We start from the raw sequence: 19,498 nt of genomic DNA, 5'->3' as shown, positions 1-19,498 counted from the left end.
CCCTCCAGTGTACTTGAAATTGTTAATGAATTTCAGAGTCGGAAATATTCCAACTGGCTTTGTTGCATCACTTCTCAAATAAAGAACGCTAAAATCCTTCACTGTATATTAGACTTAACCAAGTCACAGACTTTTTTTTTTTTTTTTTTTTGATAAGCAGTAACATTGGAGAATTTCAGCACAAGGTCACATTGTAGCTTCAGTAATTCAGTCACTTATCAACTTCTTTTAAACAAACAGGAATGCAGAAGAAGTAGGTTCCCAAGGTCTGTATTTCAGTTCACTCGTCTGCCTTTACTTAAAGTTGCTTACAGCTAAATTTTGCAAGCTTCTCATTGGGTTCTAAATCTTAAAAGGGTTGGACTATGCAGTCCCTGTACTTTGTGAATGATTTTGTAATTCTGTAAAGCAACTTAAAATCCTTAGAAACATTTACTGAAAAGGTAACACGCTTTATTCAACACAGTTCTAATATTATGGTGTTTTCCTTTTTAAAAAAAGCTTTTTCTGCCAAAAAAAATAATCAGGAACTGACCCTTTTATGGTAGCCAGCCTTTCTCATTCAATGAGCAATATATCAAAATCTTCATGTGATAGTTACATCAGCAAAGGGAGAAGGGTAAACATCCTCATCAGTGGTGCTGCTGGGCAGGATTGGCCCCAGCTGTCTCCACAGGTATTTCCAGGTGGCTGTGTGGTGCAGCTGGTAACCTGCTCTGTCCCTTTGCCAGGTGCTCAGAAGGCATTGGTGCAGCATATAACCTTGAAAGAGGAGTTCTCTGATGGCTCAGTGGCCTCTGTCAGATTCACTAATATACAACTGCTCTGCAGCATCACTTAATGAATGGAAAATCCTGTAAGGGATTATTAAGGGAAATGATCTGCCTTCTGCTTTCCCCTCTCATAATGGGGATCTCTGAGGAGATTTTAAATATTTTTTTTATCAGTTCAAAATGTAGAAAATCGAACATGAATTAGTATTTTTTTGTTGTTGTTGTCTTTTTTTTTTTTTTTTTTTTTTTTTTTTTTAAACTGGCTTGATTTCATAGCATAAGGGCTTAAAATAGCTACTGAATAACTGTTACTCTCTGTGGAAACCTTAGGATGCAGTTCTGACAGTTGAAAGTAAGTGTTGCCCCTCAGTGAGAACCAATATCTTACCCATTCACTATGGCTATATCTAGTCTTTTGTTGTAGGTGAAAACTTATTTAATACAGTTTAGATGTACTAAAACATGTAAACAGTTCTCTATTACTTGGTGGGTTTTTCCACTCACTGCTTGTGACTGACAACTAATGATCGTGATGTTATAAATAAGGATTTGGGATTCTGTCTTGGGATGCTGCAGGAATACACTGTGAGACGTGGCAATTCAGTATCAGTTGCTTTATGTATTTGGTTATCCCATGCTGATCAGGCTGTTATTGATGTTTTGGTTGTTGACTTGTACAGGTTTCAGCCTTCATCAGTGTAGGTTCAGTTCACTTGGAGCCCTTGATCATGTAAATTCCGGTCGACTTCCATACCAGTAGTATCTATTGTCTATGCTATTCTAGCTTTGTTATTTTTCTTCCTGATCCATATTTATAACATTTATGGATAGGAATTTAAAAAACAACGATTTTAATTATTATTTTTTTTCTGTTAGGCTCTTGCCAAAATAACAAGCAGCCAGCAAACCATGCATTGGTTGAATGTAGCATACCACCTAAATTGGTGAAATGACTCCACCTTTGTAACTTTACAATTTGCAGTTAATTTAGTATTTAACTCAATTGCTGTACATCTGGTAGGTAATGATACAGCATCTGTTGCTCCTGATTCACCTGGTATGGCTGTGATTGGGCTACTGGGAAGATGGGTGTTAAGTTAATTATTTCATAAGTATTTTACTTCAATCTGCCTCCACTGAGTTTATAGGTAAACGTACGTTGGCAATACCAATCACTTTTTGACTGTTAAAGAAGTTATGTGCCAGTAAATCTAGTTGGAAATCTAATCGAGTATGTTAAAGACAGGCATCATAATAATTCTCCTAAGTGGTCAAATGCTTTGTGGATTATCGGATACATTATTTACCAAAGCTCCCTGCCAAGCTGACTAACTCCTGGTGAGTTTCCGTGTTCCTCCCAGCGTGCAAATGAAGACAAGGCAGCCGGGGCCAGTTTGTCAGAGTCATGTAGGCGATTACCTAAGCTATCCTGGAAAATCTTCAAGTTGCCAAAACGCTGTTTATGAGAGTGTAACGTGGTGCCGGTGAGACTAATTGTATGCTTACAGTGGCAACTTTCACGGCTCCGGAGCGAAAATCCGGCTGCGAGCAGCAGCAGGAGGCGGCGCAGGCAGACACCGTCACCACCTGCCGCCCGCTCAGCCGCCGGGCCCTCTTTTTGGGGAAAGAAACAGGGTTTTTATTAGATTATGCTTTATTAGCACCGACCCGGGAGGTGTGTTTTAAGACAGCGCTAGGGGTAGAGATGAGGGTTTTCGCACAGAAATCCTGCAAACTTCCCAGGGAAATCCTGTCAGCAGCTTCGGCAGGCGTGTTTAACGTGGTGTCTGCAAACAACTTCACCGCACGTCCTGCACGCTCCCCTGTTATCTCTTCCCTACGGGGGGAGGACGGGGCGCTCCCGGGGTGCCATTAAGCCCCGGCCCGCACCCCTGACCGCCTCAGCACCGCTCAGCCCCTCGGCCAGCAGCACCCCGAGGGAGTTTTTGGGGGGCCAAAGGGGCCAAACCCCGCGGGGGAGAAGCGCGGCGCTGAGGGGAGGCCGGGCCGGGCCGGGCGCTGAGGGGAGGCCGGCGGCGGCTCGGCGCAGGCGCGGCGGGGGCGCCGGGTGAGTCAGCGGCGGCCCCGGGCCCCGCCGCACGTCCGAGCGGGCTCCGGAGGGAGAGGAGGAGGGGAAGGACGGGAAGGAGGCGAAGGAGCCCGCCGCTGCCGCCGCCGCCGGTGTCTCCGATGCGAATCGCCGGCCGTTGTGCGGCCGCTGGCGTGCGGCGGGGAGCGGCCGCGCTCCGCCCGAGCTCGCCGCCATGATGCCGGCGCTGGCCGCCCAGCGGCGGGGCTGCCGCAGCCTCTACGGGCTGTACCTGCGGGGCCAGGCGGCGCCGCTCCGCCGAGCCTGCCACGGTGAGTGCCGCACGGGAGGGCCCTGACCGGCCCCGGGGGACCCTGCCCGGCCCGGGCCGAGCCCCCCCGCAGCGCTCCGGGGCTGCCGCGGTGGGAGGGTCGCGTCCTGCCTCGGCCTCCTGCCCCCCCCGCCAGGCCTGGGTTAAGGGGTGGGAGGCCAAATTTGTAGGAGTTAGGTGAAATAAAGCCCTGCTTTTTGGGGTTTGTGAAGAGGGCCCTGCCTGTCCTGCAGGCCACGGAGCCCCTGAAATTAAAATTCTGCTCAGATCTCGTAAAGGCACTTAGGTTGCATCGCAGCACTATATTTTTTTTCCTTATTTGTTTCTTCTACTTGTGTAGAGTAATAGGAAAACCGTCAGCTAAACATGCCGATAACCTTCCTTTAACGAAGCGCTCCGGTGGCACCAAACCTTCGGGAGCAGCAGTGCTCACGTCTGGCAGGTGCTCGCCGCAGCCTTTCCTTCCTAAGTCGTCATCAGCGAGCTCCCTGAGCGGCACCCAGGTGGCTTGCTGGGCTTGTGCCACATTGGCAACAGTTTAGCATTCATAAGAGCTTATTTGACTTTTTTTTTTTTTTTTAAGTGAAATTATTTTTCTGGAAGGTTCAAGTCAGTGCCTGCACACATGTAGGTGCCACAATGTAAAGGATAAAAGTAAAAGGAAAGTTCTTTGTACCTTCGTGGGATCCACGGTTATCTGAAACGTAGTTATTTTGTTGAGTAGTGCGTTATTCATGTATGATTAGTCATACTTTGTATGACTTGATTTACCAGCATTGCTTGATATATATATATATGTATTTAATTTCTTTTAATGCATGCTTTCCAAAGCAAATAGTTTGCCTGTGGCATGTCAGGTTGGAGGAGTTACACTGAGTGTCTGCAGAAGCTTTGTACTGCCCAAAGCAAGCTGCTTGCTAGCACAGGTTGGTCTGTAGGGCATCCAACTCCGCTTTTGGCCTGTCTTTAAAAATTGAAATTGCCTCCCCAGGGTGACCTCCCGTTTGACTTTTTACTCACTTATGTTGTAATCTAGTCTGTTGTAAAGACAGTAGAATTTTACAGTGTTCTTCATTAAAGGGTTTTGTACAACATAACACACCTTTGTGGGTAACTTCTTTAGCAGGTGCTCTGAAATTGAACCGTGTATGTTACACGTTTTGTTAATGGGTAACATAGTTTGTACAGAGTGTACACAGTGAAATGAAACGGCAACACTGGCTAATAGTTTTGTAGTGGTTTGTGTTTGTTCACTAATGATTGTATTTGAAGATCTTGAGGCAGTATGACTAGAAGAGTACTGAATATATCAGTAAACCAATCTTAATCAAATAGCTTAGTATTTTTTTTTTCTTAAGATCATCTAGAGGTATGTAGCAGGTTGTATAAAGGGGGAAAAACTGGCATTAGATGGGATTTTAAAAGTGGATGTTTAAAAGGAGGTAATGGAAGTGTACTGTGTTTGTGTGTCTGTTTTGTAAATCCTAAACCCAGGTAAAATAAGCACAGGTCAGTACTTAAACATTAACTTTCTATAACCTGTGTTGGTGTTTCTGAGCCACTTTCCTTCCATTTTCATTTCAAAATGGTGGTCTGAAAAGTCTTATTTTCCTTCCCCCTGTTAGGATGGCAAGCTTCAATGAAAAGCGTGAGTCTGCCATGTATTTTACCATGCAATCGTCTGCCTGTGCAGTTGATGAGTCAAGTGAGAGTTTATACCTCCAGTGGTCAGAAAAAAGATCTTGGATCAGAAGATAAAAATGTACCAACCTCTGAAGAAACTGTGAACAAAGTCGGAACAGGTAATACTGGACTAAAATAAAGAAAACTTTTGTATAAAAGTTAAAAAAAAAAAAAAAAAGTGTATGTCACAACTGATACTTTTTAAATTCCACTGTGTGACATTACAGCTGCAGAATTCTTAGTATTTTTTGCTTCTTGGCATCTGTATATTAATTCCAAATGCACTAAGGAATTCTGAAATTTATTCCTTTGTTTTTCCATTATTTAAAGGATTTAGGTTTAGAGTTAATCAAACTTAGTTGTGATGATAAAAACGTGTTGATGTCAGCAGGTATTAGATTGTATAAGGGATAAAGGGAATGCATCCCTTTTCTTTTGCTGCTTTTCTTGCTTACTTGAATTTTTGTCGTACTATTGCAGGTTTGTTGTGTTAAATGAACTAGTGATAAAGATTGAATTAGGGTGAATACTGAGTACTGTGACTTCTCTGGATCAGGCTTTAGAAGACTGCTGAAAGATGGTTGAGCTGTTTCTTCTGCTGGAGCTTTCTGATGTGATGGCTGTCACACCTGCAGCATCCACATTAAACACCTGATATAATGGACATAACTTCTGACCCTACTTGCTGCCAATCTTGTTTTCTTGTCAATCTTGTGCGAGTTAGGTGTTTAAGAAATGCAGAACTGTCTTGTCCTTGATCCATCCTAGCATCTCCTATTTTTTTTGTGTTTATTGTGTGTAGGACTGCACAGATGCATCTTTGAAAGACTAGCATGCTCAAGCGATTACAAATGCTTTTCAAAACAAAAGCTTGCTCTCTGTGTGCTTTTGTCTAAAGCTAAGTGGTTTATTCAATAACATTTTATTCTCTTTAGTTGTCATGTTGGCAGATCTAAGTTCTAACTTTAGTAACTTGTAAATTCCGGAGGCTTTGCAGCAGTCTTTAAAAAGCTAGTCTTTAAAGCTAGGAAGTATAGTCAGCAAAAAGTATTATTTTTCTGATGTTTGGAAGTACAACAGATCTTGGATATTGCTCAAAGTGTAACAAACTAGATATGGTTTCTGAAGATTGTAATTGGATTTTAGAAGAGGACAGTACCTCAGACCATTAATGTTTCTTGGAAAGTCTTAAGCTGCAGGTGGATGCTAGAGGGTGAGAATCTTTCAGAGGATACCTGCCTAAATGCCACAAAAGGCTGTAGAGTCAGTTCTAGTTGTTGTTTTTTACCTTGGTTCTTAATGTGCAGCTTCTGGTATTCTTGAAATTTGGACACGTGAAAACAGTCTAGCACCATTGCTTTTGTGATTGCTCTGAACTTGTATAATTGGTGACTGTTGTCTGAGGGAGTGTTCCCATCATCTCCTATCCCTCTCTTGTGTTGGCATTAATAATGTTCGGGCTTGCTTTGTTAAAAATGAATTGTGCTCTTGTTTTTCTGAGCTGGGGTTCAGATGAATCCTCAAGCTGATCTTGCTTGCTGTCTCTATAATGGCTGGAGGAGAGATACTGTCCTTTGTGGTCTTGTGGCCTTAAATCATGCTAAGCCTTAAGTGGAACTGCACCAAGTGGCTACCTCAACAACACCCCTTTTCCTGAAGGTTGGGGGCTGGCAAGTGCACCTGGAACTGCCCCCTGGAGATATTATGTGTAGACGGATAATTGCTTTGAGGCTTGTTTTGGGATACATATAGTTGTATCCATGCTTCATATACGGGATCAAACGTTATTTCTTGTGTAATAAGATCAGCTTTGTACATTTGAAAGTGTTTTCCTTACCTATAGTTTCCTGAGAAAATATACTTGGGCTGCTCTTAGCCTTACTCCTCAGTTGCTGTAAGGGCAGTAGTTAATTGCCTGATGAAAAGATAGTTATGGAGTCCAAGCTTGAAGAATATCTGACCTTTGCACAATTTGAGTATCATGTTAAGCTAGCTCGTTAATTAACGCTAACCTGCTTGGAAAAAATCTTCATTTTTTTTAACATCCCTTCTAATTTTGTTGATGACTGTTGATATGTGGCCAACCTATAGTGTTAGGGCACAAAAGAAGGTGTTCGTTGGTTCAAGGTATTAATATCATATGCTTTTATTCTGAAATCTGTCAAAATGCATGAGAAAAGATGCAATATTTGTCTAAAGTATCCTGTAGTACTTCTAGTTTCTACTTAAAATTTTCACTTTAAACTAAATTACCAAATACCACTTTTTACCAAATTATGGCTTTAGAATAAATTACCAAAATTTATTAATTTTCAGATATTAAGATTCACTTCACGGTATTGTAAGTTATATTTTATTGAATTCTTCTAGAGTCATATTGTCAAATTTCCAAAGCAAAAATACTTTGTGCTAAATATAACTCAAATTTGTGACATAAGAGTTGTGGGTTCTAGTTTAAATATTCTTTATTTTAAAGAGTGAATTTCTGTAAGTTAAATAGTTTCAGTCCCTTAAAATTGAATAGCAGCTTGAAAGCTTTATGAGACTTGGCTGATGAGCAGTCATAAGCCGTGTAGAATTCTTTCTGTTTACTAGTCTAAATTTTGCATAAAATTTGCCCCAAATTGTAAGTACACTGTTAAAATAGTTTAAAAATTCAATATATGTTCTGTTACAGATTGCATGTTTGGACTGCTTTTGAAGCTGCTAGAAGTTTCAGTACTATGTTAAATGTCTTTTGTTGTTACTTATTTTTTTACTATTCATGTTTCATATTTTAAGAGTTTCAAATGTTGGAAATCTGGCAGGTATTTTTGTATCATCATGGAAAGCAATATTAAGCTGTATTCTTACATCAAAGAAACTCTTTACTAAAAAGAAAAGAAGGTTTTTCCATATTTGCCATGAGCTTTATTTTTATTTTACAGGACAAGGTACCAGCAATGCAGATCAAAAGCAATCTTTACGGAAAGACCCAATCCAAGTAAAAGGTAAAGAAATATCTTATGTATCAAAACTTTGTTGCTGTTGACAAGTAGTCAAAAAAAGAAGTATGTAGAGTAACTGGTTTCTGTTCGATTGTGTAAAAAGTTGTGAGAATAACATTTTTATAAGTGCTTGTATGCCAGCTTTGTTTGGTGCCTGCTTTTTTTTAAAATGACTTAAAAAAAAAAAAAAAAAAGTGTGTAGGAATGTTCCTTCTAATTATCCACTCTTTTATGACTCTTTAATTCATTTCAGCTGATGTGTTTGTCAGGAAAAGACAAACTTGTTTTCTCATCTGTTATGACAATCTGTCCTCCTTGCATCTCTTTAGGCAAGTCCATTTCCCATATCAGATTTAATGGGGCTAAGCTGAATATTTGAGCTTCCCCTAGTCCTTGTTCTAAGTCTTCCTCTGTTCCTTCTTATTGCTGAGTTAATCTAATCAGTGTTGTTTCTAAATATATTTTGACCACATGAACAGCCTAATCTGGGTCCTGTAGTGTCCCTGTTTGTGCCTGTAATAAATATAGGTTTTTGTTTTTTAAACACTTAAGTTTTTAAACAAGAGCATATCTTACTTTCATGTTGTTAATTTATCATGCTTGATTTCACTCTTATCTTTATTTATTTTTTATTACATTATTATGAGAGTTAAGCTATAAGTTCTTTTCCTTTTGATCAGTCCTAGCCTCCTATGAATGGAAGGAACTTTATCAAAACAGAAATTGCCGTTTTTCTTTAAACTCCTTTAAAATAAATCTCTTTGCACTGGAACTGACTTAGTATGCAATAACTTCTGTCAGAATTCCTTCCTGCCTTTTCCGTAGCTTAAAGAAACATCAAATTTCCATATTCCTCACTAACAAGGTGAGGTTGGTGTCTCCTATTCTCCATACATTTTTGTCTGCATCCCTTATGTTAATTTCTTTGGGTTTATTGTCACTTAGGGCATGAAGGCAGGGGGAACATACAAGGTGGACTGGAGAAATTAGAGTAAGACTGTGAAATTTATATATTTTATGTATGTATATTTTGGTGAGAAGGGGGTTTGTCTCTGTACTCACAACCAAGAATGATTTTGCTAAAGATATTGATTCTGTCTGTGAAGTGGAAGTCTTCAGATGCTGCTGTGACATAGAAGCTTATTCTTAAAGGAACGCTAATCTTAAAAAACTCTGTGCTATTTATAATGTTGTTTATACATCATCTTTTATTGGACTTTGTCCTTCAATTGAAAATACCAAGCTGATTTTTCCTTTTCTCACTTTTGTCATCGATTTTAGGCAGTTATTTGAACTAGGGGGTAGGATTGTTGGGTTATAACCATTGTAACGCTGTTGCATAGTGTGTTATTTTAGTGAAACTTACTTGTGTTTCTGCAAGGTGCATTCATGTTTGATAAATCCACAAATTATTTTATACTAAGTTTAATACTTTGGGTGTATATCCTCATTTTAAATCGGGAAAGGTGGGAAGCGTTCTTCCTGCTTAAAAAAAAAATGTTCATCCAGTTTTAAACGTAGTGAATAGTGGACCTTCTTATGAAATCTCTAGTTTGATGTCATCTTTGCTCAGGAGCATCATGTGATGAATGCGAGTACTCAAGTACTTAAACACAATTGTTCACAACTCAAACTGGATGACAAAAAACAGATCATTATGGTAAATATTGGTATCTACATAGTTTGCAAATTGTTAAGTGTCAAGCAATATATTTTACCTTTAAGCTTTCAAAGCACAGAAATAAGAAAATGGGAAATTGTGGGATTTTTTTTTCTTAGTATTTAGATGCTGTAAGTATTCTATGATTTCATGAGAAGTTTTGGACTAGCTGTAGAAAATATTGGCTGAGATGCTGTGATACACAAGAAATTCATGTGTTCATGAGTCTTCTTACTGGCAAAGTTTCATATTTTTGTTTTCAGATGTGTTCTTTATGCTGTATCTTTCAGCAGCTGTAACTCTTCTTGCAATGTGCCTAACATTTTTATCAGAAATAAGCATATGATTTTCTTTTGAAGATAAGACAAAGATATATATGTACCTAAAGACATGCAGGAAATAAAGGAAGAAATTTAAAATTCCATTTATTTCAGAGTTTATTATCTATTTCTGAATAGCTGTGGTATCCTTTCTTATGCATGAAAATATGATGCAGTATGTATTCTACACATGCAAAGAATTATAAATGAAGAATATACATTTTAATTGTTAAAAACATCTAATATTAAGTGTGTTAATTTTGACAATAATAGCTGAGCAAAATGACACATGCAGCCATCTGAGTTTTCTCTGTGGTCTGCAAGATTAAAAACCTTAACCAATTCCAACTTCTGCACGTAAATAGTAGGGGAAAAAAGAAATAGCGTGCTTTGTCATTTAATTTGCCAGAGCAAAGCTTTTCAAACTGCCATAATTGAATGCTGTCTTAACAGCCAAAGCCCATCCCTGATGTTAAAGTTGGATGCATAGCTGACAGTTAAGTATGTGGGATGTTTGAGGGCCTTGAACTACAACACTGCAAGTAGCATTTTTTGAGGTAAAATCATTCTACTGTTATGCACTTACACAGTTGTGAGCGTTTCTGTCTCTTCTTGAAAGTTTTCTGCCTCACTGACAACAGTGTTTTTCAGAAATCCACTTAGAGCCATCACAATTTGTTGTCAGACTGAATTACCTCTTTGGAATTTCTGCTTCGGTCTCTGTCAGTGACTGACTTGTTCATTTATTTCTGTTTTTAAGTGAAAGCAGTCCTCAAAAAAAGAGAGTATGGACCAAAATACACGCAGAATAACTTCATCACTGGAGTCAGAGCCATAAATGAGTTTTGTCTCAAATCCAGGTATGATGGATTTAAGTTGAAATTTAAATTGTGAATATTTGTTTGTATGTGTTTCAAAAGTAATAATGATTGTAGAGTGACTTAGCTCAGCAACTGCTAAAGCTTTCCCAAAGCTTTTGCAGTATACATAGTTATATAGCTCTTGTTTACTAAGTGTAACTGTGGTTAGGAGCTCACACTTAGTTTGCATTATCCCTGTAGTAGCCTCTTAAACTAATTTACCTATATTTATATGACCATAAACCTAGCTAGGGAATGTCTGCCTCTAGAGCAGCTAATCACTAGAAACTTCATGTTACATGAGGTCTGTAATTTGAGATAAAATACAACCTGGTTCGTTGCAACCTAACTATTTTTTACTTGATTCATAGTTACTGTCTTTTTACTATGTGTCATTCCTGCCAGGAAGTCTTACTGAGTAGTGTCAGTTGAGCTGTCTGTCAGATGTGATGCATGTTGTGTGTGACCCATATTAAATCTAAAGGCTTTGTGACTTTGTTCATAACTTTTTCTGCTGTCGCTGTTCTTCCCCAGTTTTCATGTGTAGCATATGTTACCAAACCAAGGGAAATCCTCTGACATTATGCTTAAATCCTTTTTTAAACCATGACTGGTAAAGCTTCATAGGGGGCCACCTCTCGTATGGAGAGAGCTGGGGTGGTTCAGCCTGGAGAAAAGAAGCCTCCAGGGAGACCTTAGAGTAGCCTTCCCCTTCCTAAAGAGGGCCTACAGGAAAGCTGGCATCAGGGAGTGTAGTGATAGACCAAGGGATAATAGTTTTAAACTGAAAGAGTAGATTTGGATTAGACAGTAGGAAAAAATTCTTCACTTGAGGGTGGTGAGGCACTGGACCAGGTTGCTTGGAGGATCTGTGGATGGTGTTCAGGGCCAGGTTGGATGGGGATTTGAGTAATCTGGTCTGGTGGGAGGTGTCCCTGCCTGTGGAAGGGGAGTTGGAACTGGGTGGGCTTTAAGGTCCCCTCCAACCCAAACCATTCTGTGATTCTATGAACTGGCATACTTTGCAGTAATAACGTTTTGCTGAATTGACCAAAAAAAAAAAAAGAAAAAAGATTAAGACTAGATTGGTTGGGCTAAAAGTGAAATGTTCTACTGTTTTCTTTGGTGTTGGTATTTTTTTTGTCTGTTTGTTTTTATTTTTTTTTTAAAGATGCTTCTAAATGAAATTTAGATGTCCTAATACGTAGGTCATCACAGAGAATTTATTGGCTCCCCAACGTAGTTTTATCTCCCACCTTTTGCAGCTTACCCTGGTCGCACAGTTTTTAAGGATGCATTTGTTAACTTTTCATGTCATGTGACTTCTGATATTCATTTAGAAGTGTTAATCTGTTAGCCTTCTAATCGAGTACTTGTATACAATCACTTACATTCAGATCATTCACTGGAAATGTTTTATTGCTCTGTCTTCCATGTATGATAGTTCATAGTATGAGGACATGATTTGCACTTCTGACTGTGGAAAACAAAGTGGTTTTCAATAACTTCCTATTGACAGCTTGCTTTTTTATGTGTTGTATCTATCCTGGCTCAAGTAAACAAGTTCATTTTTTTTGTACCGTGAATTAATAATGAAACTGTGGAAGATCACACAGATACAAAAGTAGAATTAGAATAATATGCATTTTTTTTTTCCATTAAACTTTCTCTGCTTTCCTCAGTGATTTAGACCAGCTGAGGAAAATTAAACGACGAAGCCCACATGATGACACTGAGACTTTCACTGTGTACCTGAGGTCGGATGTAGAGGCAAAGTAAGGTCATTTTTTTTTGAAGGAAATGTTTGAATCATTTAATAAAATGCATTATATGAAAGAGAACTTTTAGAACTCAGGTTTACAATGTAAAAGGGCAATAATGTTTTCTATTTTTTATCTGAACACATTTTATATCCTTATTTTTGTAATAATTATATGGCATATATAAAACTGGAGGGTATGTTTCTTGTGTCCAAAGATGAAAAACTTGTCCCATGCATCCTCTCTCCCTTTTTTTGTTCTGCAAAGTAATATGTGGCTTCTTGTCAGAAAGAATAATGTGATGTTCTGTTTTTAGGAAAGTCATTTTTAATGCAGTTAAACCATAAAGAAGTTACAGGTCATTGTTTTATCAAGTGTATCTTGCATAAAGTAGAGCAATTGTTATGGTACTTTTACTCTGTGCAGATCTCTTGAAGTTTGGGGTAGTCCAGAGGCTCTTGCTAGAGAAAGAAAACGACGCAAAGAGGAAGAGATCAAGTACAGAGAAAGTGAGTATAGAATCACAGAATCATCTAGGTTGGAAGATCATGGAGTCCAACCTCTGATCTAACACTAGCAAGTCCTCCACTAAACCATATCACCAAGCCGTACATCTAAACATCTTTTAAAGACCTCCGGGAATGGTGACTGAACCACTTCCCTGGGCAGCCCATTCCAATGCCTCACAACCCTCTCAGTAAAGATGTTCTTCCTAATATCCAACCTAAGCCTCCCTGGTGCAATTTTAGCCTGTTCCCCCTCGTCCTGTCACCAGGCACATGGGAGAACAGACCAACCCCCCAAATTCAAGTGTAAACAACAAAGTATGACTGGAAATCCACTAGATGGTGAGTGTGTTATTTCACTGAGAACATACAGATTTGAAATTGCCAATTACTGAAAAAGATTTTATAGCATAGTATAACACATTGTTATCTATGCAGTTGTTATCTATTAACTATCTTATAATTTATTAATTCTGTGATACAGCAAGAAAATACATTCAGTTGAGGTTTACAGTCATACTTTGTTTTTTTGAGGATGGGAGCATCTTAGATAAAAATAAATATCTTAAATGGTTTTGGAGAATATTCAGAAGGCATAAAATAAATCGAAGTCGTGATATAATATCTTTATCAACTTATTTTTCCCCTGAAATGAGTTCAGCTTGTCTCTGCTTTGGAAGGGGGGACCCTCCCCCCCCCCCATCATCTTAAGCAAAAGTCATCCTTGTGCTTAAAATGAAATTATTATTGTCATCAATAGCAGCTACAGTCAAATCAGTATAGCTTTTAATGGATTTTGGACTGTCTGGTCAGTTAAAATCTCAGGAGAGGTAATACCTCTTCAAGGTACTTACTCCAATTATGCACTTAAAAGTCTTTTTCCCTCTCTCTCTCTCTCTCTCTCTCCCAATTCTGCAACTGGAACTTCCTGATAGTAAAACAAAATAATTCTTGAGCATAATACAGAAAAAAAAAAAGATACATTAAAAAACCTACTTATTCATAATAGCATTCTGATACAATGTATACTGTAACTGGTAACTTCCTTTTTGTACAGACTATCCTTGTACTCCACTGGCTGTTTCAGAGTATTTTGTACAACTTTGTAGGACTACATCTTCTTCCGTAGCATACCTTTGTTTATTTTGAAGTTATTGAACACCATACACGGGTAGGAAAAATATTGAAATTAAGAGACTTGCAATGAAACATCCTCCCTTCTCCCCATCATGGCAAAAAAGGTTGAGGTAGGGGCAGTAGAATGTGTGAATTTGGTTCTAAAGGTGTCATCACCCCCACCCTAGGAAACTGAAAGGCCAAAAAAAACCTTAGCCAAAATAGTGTATTTTGAATTTTTCCCCTCTGCATGTAATCCTTTGTTGGCAGAAATGGAAACAATGTATGGGATCATAGCAAATTATATTTTGCATTTTGTGCAAGTACATAATATGTATTTCTGATGAACAATATTGGGAGGACTTTTTCACAAACAAATATCCCTTTAAAACATTTTAATTCAGTAAGACCATCTTGCTCTTAATAGAAGTTAGCTGCTGTATGGAGAGAAAAAAAAACAGAAATTCCTGAAACTACTAGCTACTAGTATATACTCATGATAACATTTTTTTTTACTGCAGATTTATTTAGAAACCAAAGGCTGTTGAAGGAATACAGAGAGTTCTTTGGAAATACTAAGGTAAGAGTTGTTTTAATGATTTTGGTAAGAAAAATGCTCTGAGATATACTTAATACCTTTCAAAGGGAAAAAAAGTTACAAAACAGTTGCATAAGCAACTTGAATATTACTAGAAGATTTATTTTAACTGTAATATGCCAGCTGTAGCTCTGATTATAATGCAGTGGTAAATGGGTTGCCAGTTTAAATGAGTTCCAACTATGGTGGTGTAATCCACTGGTAAGTTTTTTTGTCAATTGCCTTCTTAATAAAATTGCAGCTTCATTTGGATTCTACCTATAGTCCATAAAGATGTGTAGTAAATACATTGTTGTTTTTAAGCTGTAATAAATTTCTTTAGCCAAAAAAAACACACCAACGCTTTGCTCTGCACCTTGCATTACTTTTGGCCTTTCCTCTTTGCTTAGGCACACCTATTCTGTAGATTTACATGTAGGTACTCTGTCACGGTAGACTGATATCTTAATCTTTCAGCTGCACAGCTGGCTTCAGTTGTTATGGTTGCAGTGGCCCCTGGTGGAGGCTGGAGGCTCTGTTGGTTGTTTGTCTTTTTTATAGCCATCCATTTGTAGTAATGTATACGATGCCACTGCAGTTTGGGTAAACATTCAGTAGTAATTAGTAGGCTTCAAGAGTTGTATCTTCACTTTTGCAATACTGTGTACAAAGATTTTATTTAATAAATTGTTCAGTAGATACTTCATGAAGTCTTCAAGATTTGGTTATTTTGTTTCAGTGGCTTGTTTTAATAATCTCTTATTTCTTTATACAGCCACGCTCCAGTACAGCAGCTATGTTTTTCAAGGGACCAGGGAAAGTGGTAATGGTAGCTATTTGCATGTAAGTTTAAAAAGGAAAAGTTTTGTTTACGCAATTATTAAAAAACATTGATTTTTTTGTTATCCTGGAAAAGGAAACTACAGTCTGTGTATTCAAGCTAAAGATACCTTTGTGTAACTGAAATTAATAGATTTGTTTATTCATTGTTGTTGGGAAAGATGTTCAGTAAATATATTCATCAATATATGGAGGTGAGAGATGTGTTATCACTGATTAGAGAAGAGCAAATTTTTTGAACGTGATTACGCTAAACAGTTTATTAAAGCAAAGCCCTACATCTTGAAGGACATGAAGAGGCAGACATTTAAAGTTGTTCTTTTCCTTGCTGTCTTGTGAAAGGAGGCTTTTAAACAATCTTTATATAACAACAGAAAATTATTCCTTTTTCTGGTGTTATTCAGTGTGTTTCAACTGATAAGGGGGTGTTTTAGGAGGTTTCTGCTTTTCACACATCTTACAATTTGAATGAAACATAATGAAACTAGTAATCCTGACAAATAAACCCAGTGACTATCTGGCACAAAATAGACAAAGGTATGTTAAATTTTTCTCAGGATTGCTGGAAAGTTCAGAATGGCTAAAATTTGCATCTTATAACCCGTGAAAATATTTATAATAAAACTTATTTATGAAATTTTTATTTGCTAAGACACTATCAATATAAAAGAGCAAAATAGAAACTTAGGGAAAAATGATTTTTTTGTGTGTGTGTGATGAGAAACAAGACTTTGAGAAAGAAATATCTCTTGAAGTTTTCCTACAAAACTACATGCTTTTTGCCTAAGGAAAAAACATGAAACTCATTTGACTGAAAACTTCCCTCTGAATTTACTAAGTTTTCTAAGATTTCTAAGTTTAAAAAATATAGTTACTGCTAGTATGGATGTTCCACAGTTTTTCTGTGGAACTTTATTTTATTTTATTTTTTTAAAGAAGTTACAGTATCTCTTGATCTCTTGCAGTTCTCAAATACTTGATGACAAGTTGCTGCTTGTTTGGAAATAGCTATGATGAAATATGGTTAGTTCTCAAATCTAGAACCTAAATGCTTTTTTTCATAGATCTGTAATGAATCTGAATGTTTTGATTTTCAATTTTGACTTTTTTTTACCATGCTTTCTTCATAAGTATAAATGCTTTATGTAGGTAGACAAGAATAGTTATGTAAATCAGACTGATAACTTTTGCTGTAAGACAAACTGCTGTGGACAATCACATGATGATACAATTCACCATATATATTTCTCAATTCCCTGTAATTCCTGTTCTCCGTGTGTCTGTCAGGGTTTTCACATGGCTATTTTTGAAACAAATTCAGGATGTTAAATGTATAATGGGAGGTATTAATGCTCTTTAATTTTTCCAGTTTAGAGTTCTCTCTGGATTGTTGTATTTGAATTTGTTCTAATTGTTATTTAAATTGTTAAATCGAAAAAACTTGGTTTAAATAGGTGATTTTGATCTGCTTTTGCATTTGTGTATTTTTTCAAAGAAACCCTGATTCTCCCCATGCATCAGTACATTTTAAAGTTACCAACTAAATTTAGGCTTTACATTAAAATTGGCAGTACTTCTGGCAACAAGGAGGATGTATTGCATATTTGTTTCAACACTTCAAAAAACAATACTTTTTTCATTTTGTTGGTGAATGTGTGCCTTACAGATTTTGGAACACAAATGCAAAGAGTTGTTTTAAACAAAACTGCTTATTTTCTAGGTGCAGAAGAGAGGCTTACTGGAAAATACTGTGTATTTTAGAAGTAGCAGTTTTTGGATTTTAGATTTTATTTCTTGGCATGATGTTCAAAACATTGCAGGAAATATTTTTCAGACTTTACCTAGCTTTGGTAAAAGTTAAGATTTTCTCCTGAGACTAAAACAAATATGGTACAGCATATTCAGGTCTTTGTATGGAAGGAGATATAGAAAAGATTGCTACCTCTCTCTTCAAGAAGTTCATATACTCTCATTTGAGAGCATACACACATTTCTAAGAGAATGTAATTTGAATACTTTTAAAAATCAACAATAATCTAAACTGAAATGTATTTAAAGGGAAAGAGGAGAAGATAGTACAAAGGAAATCAGACCATAAGCTGTGACTGTAATGACCAGACTACTGATTCATACTTCGAACATCCGTTATCAGAATGTAATTAATTAAATTTTACTATTAATAGTTACTCTGCTCTGTATACACTGTAACATAATGCTTATTTTTAACCTAAAAAAAATACTTGACAAGGCACATTGGACATCTCTGTGGAGAAAGCCCCATTGATAATTTTTACATTATCTTCCCATCTGGCATCTTCCTATTAGGAATTTTCCAGCTGAGATTGGAGTGAGAAACTTTCCACTCCAGTAGTAGGAGGGGCTAGATAGGAGGCAAAGGACTAAAATAAGAGAGAAGGAAATTAAGGCTGTTTTTCCACTGAGGGGAAAAATCTTGATGCATATATAGATAGGCAGTTAGTCTTTCTGACGTGTGAAGTCAGAAAGGAAGTGTAGTTTATTCAGGATTGCTTAGAAATTAATGATTTTGGAAAAATTAATTGTATATCTTTGCTTTTTTTGCTTGCTGAAAGGTTTTTTAGCACAATAAACGTGCCGAACGTGTGTATGCCTTATCTGCCCATACAGGTCTCTAATGAACTAATGTTTAGTTTCACTACTTGCTGGCAGGTAATGCATGTTTATATAGTGCTTGTGTTTTTACTGAAAATACTAAAGACTGAAATTCTGGTGTTCTTTAGCTTATTTCTTCTCTTTGTTTTCAGAAATGGGTTGAATTTTTTCTTCAAGCTACTTGCTTGGGTTTACACGGGTTCTGCAAGTATGTTTTCAGAAGCTATACATTCTCTAGCAGACACATGCAACCAGGTGAGTGTTTTTCTATGCTGCTTAGGTTAACACTTGTATCTGTCTTTATTCTTGCAAAATAATTACTTATAGTAGTTGTAATACATTTGAAAGCAATAATTCAGTTTGCTAGTGTTCATTAGTTTGCCTATAATAAATGTCTAAATAGTAAATGCCAGAGAAATGAAAGCATTTTATTTAGAAGGATTTGAGTGAATGGCAGAATGTTTTTTCTTTTCAAAGGTAGAATGTAAATGATGTTGGTCTGGAAAAGAAGCCTAGATACTCTGAGTTTATTAGCAGCAACTCTTACTAAAAATGCCTTTCAGATTCAGCTGTGTAATATGTCTCTTACATTGTTCTTCCTGTTAAATACCTGTGATTGTTTTTTTTGTACTGACTTGTATGGTTTACGTGCTGCTTAGTAATACAGTTTAAGAAGAAAAAGTTAATATTTAATCTAATGTTCCTTTAAAGTGTTTTTAACTGAACAGTTACACCTGGGAGAGGGTGTTTATGCGTGTTGCTCAATTATTAAATAATTGGTGGTTTTAGTAATACAGATTACAAAGCCTGCCCAGAGTGTGACAAGCTACACAGGCATGCAGGGGGAGCAAGATGTACTTTTGTGTGCACTTGTAGTGGACACGTACTTTTTTCTTTTTCAGTTTCCTGGAGACAAGTGCAAATATCACTTTAAATGGAATGTTATTATGTACAGTTTTTATCTAACTGTAGACAGATGAAGGCATATTTTGTCAGAAATGCACATTACTTAGAAACACTGCTGAACGCAGAGCTCTTCCTGCTGTTCCACAATCTGAATGCCAAGCTGTTGTTACCCTGTTGCACATTTAGATGCCAAAACTAGTGGTTTCTATTAGTGATTCCTACAGACTTCTGTGGCTGTTCTTTTATTCCTTATACTAATGTCAGTAATTTGAAGAATTTATAAACTAACAGTAGAATAGTTGACCTAGTCTAGAAACCTTAAATGCAGAGTTTAGAAAGAGTCATTTGTAACTATATATAAAACTGGTTTTAACTAGTGTTTCTGCTGACGTAATTCTATTTGTAATACATCTACATTATTTCTGTCCCCCTCCCCAGTTACTTCTGTTCTTTTATTTCAAGATACTGTGGGTTTTTTTCCCCCATATCAGTCATTGTTCCCTACCTCTGTAGCAACTT

At 37.3% G+C, this 19,498-nt stretch overlaps 1 protein-coding gene across 1 annotated transcript in view; it reads left to right on the top strand.

Annotated features, from left to right (window-relative positions):
* The first annotated feature begins 2,854 nt into the window (after positions 1-2,854).
* Positions 2,855-19,498, top strand: part of SLC30A9 (solute carrier family 30 member 9) — a 36,932-nt gene continuing 20,288 nt past the window's right edge. The window contains exons 1-9 of the mRNA XM_084286098.1: positions 2,855-3,134; positions 4,759-4,935; positions 7,744-7,806; positions 10,544-10,643; positions 12,326-12,418; positions 12,830-12,912; positions 14,547-14,605; positions 15,378-15,445; positions 18,226-18,328. Coding sequence (XP_084142224.1) covers positions 3,038-3,134; positions 4,759-4,935; positions 7,744-7,806; positions 10,544-10,643; positions 12,326-12,418; positions 12,830-12,912; positions 14,547-14,605; positions 15,378-15,445; positions 18,226-18,328 — 843 coding nt within the window. The 5' untranslated portion in view covers positions 2,855-3,037. The remainder of the gene's footprint in view (positions 3,135-4,758; positions 4,936-7,743; positions 7,807-10,543; positions 10,644-12,325; positions 12,419-12,829; positions 12,913-14,546; positions 14,606-15,377; positions 15,446-18,225; positions 18,329-19,498) is intronic.

Source organism: Netta rufina (genome assembly GCF_964035555.1).
Source record: "Netta rufina genome assembly, chromosome: 4".
NCBI lineage: Eukaryota > Metazoa > Chordata > Aves > Anseriformes > Anatidae > Netta > Netta rufina.
This window is presented reverse-complemented; position numbering and strand designations above follow the sequence as displayed.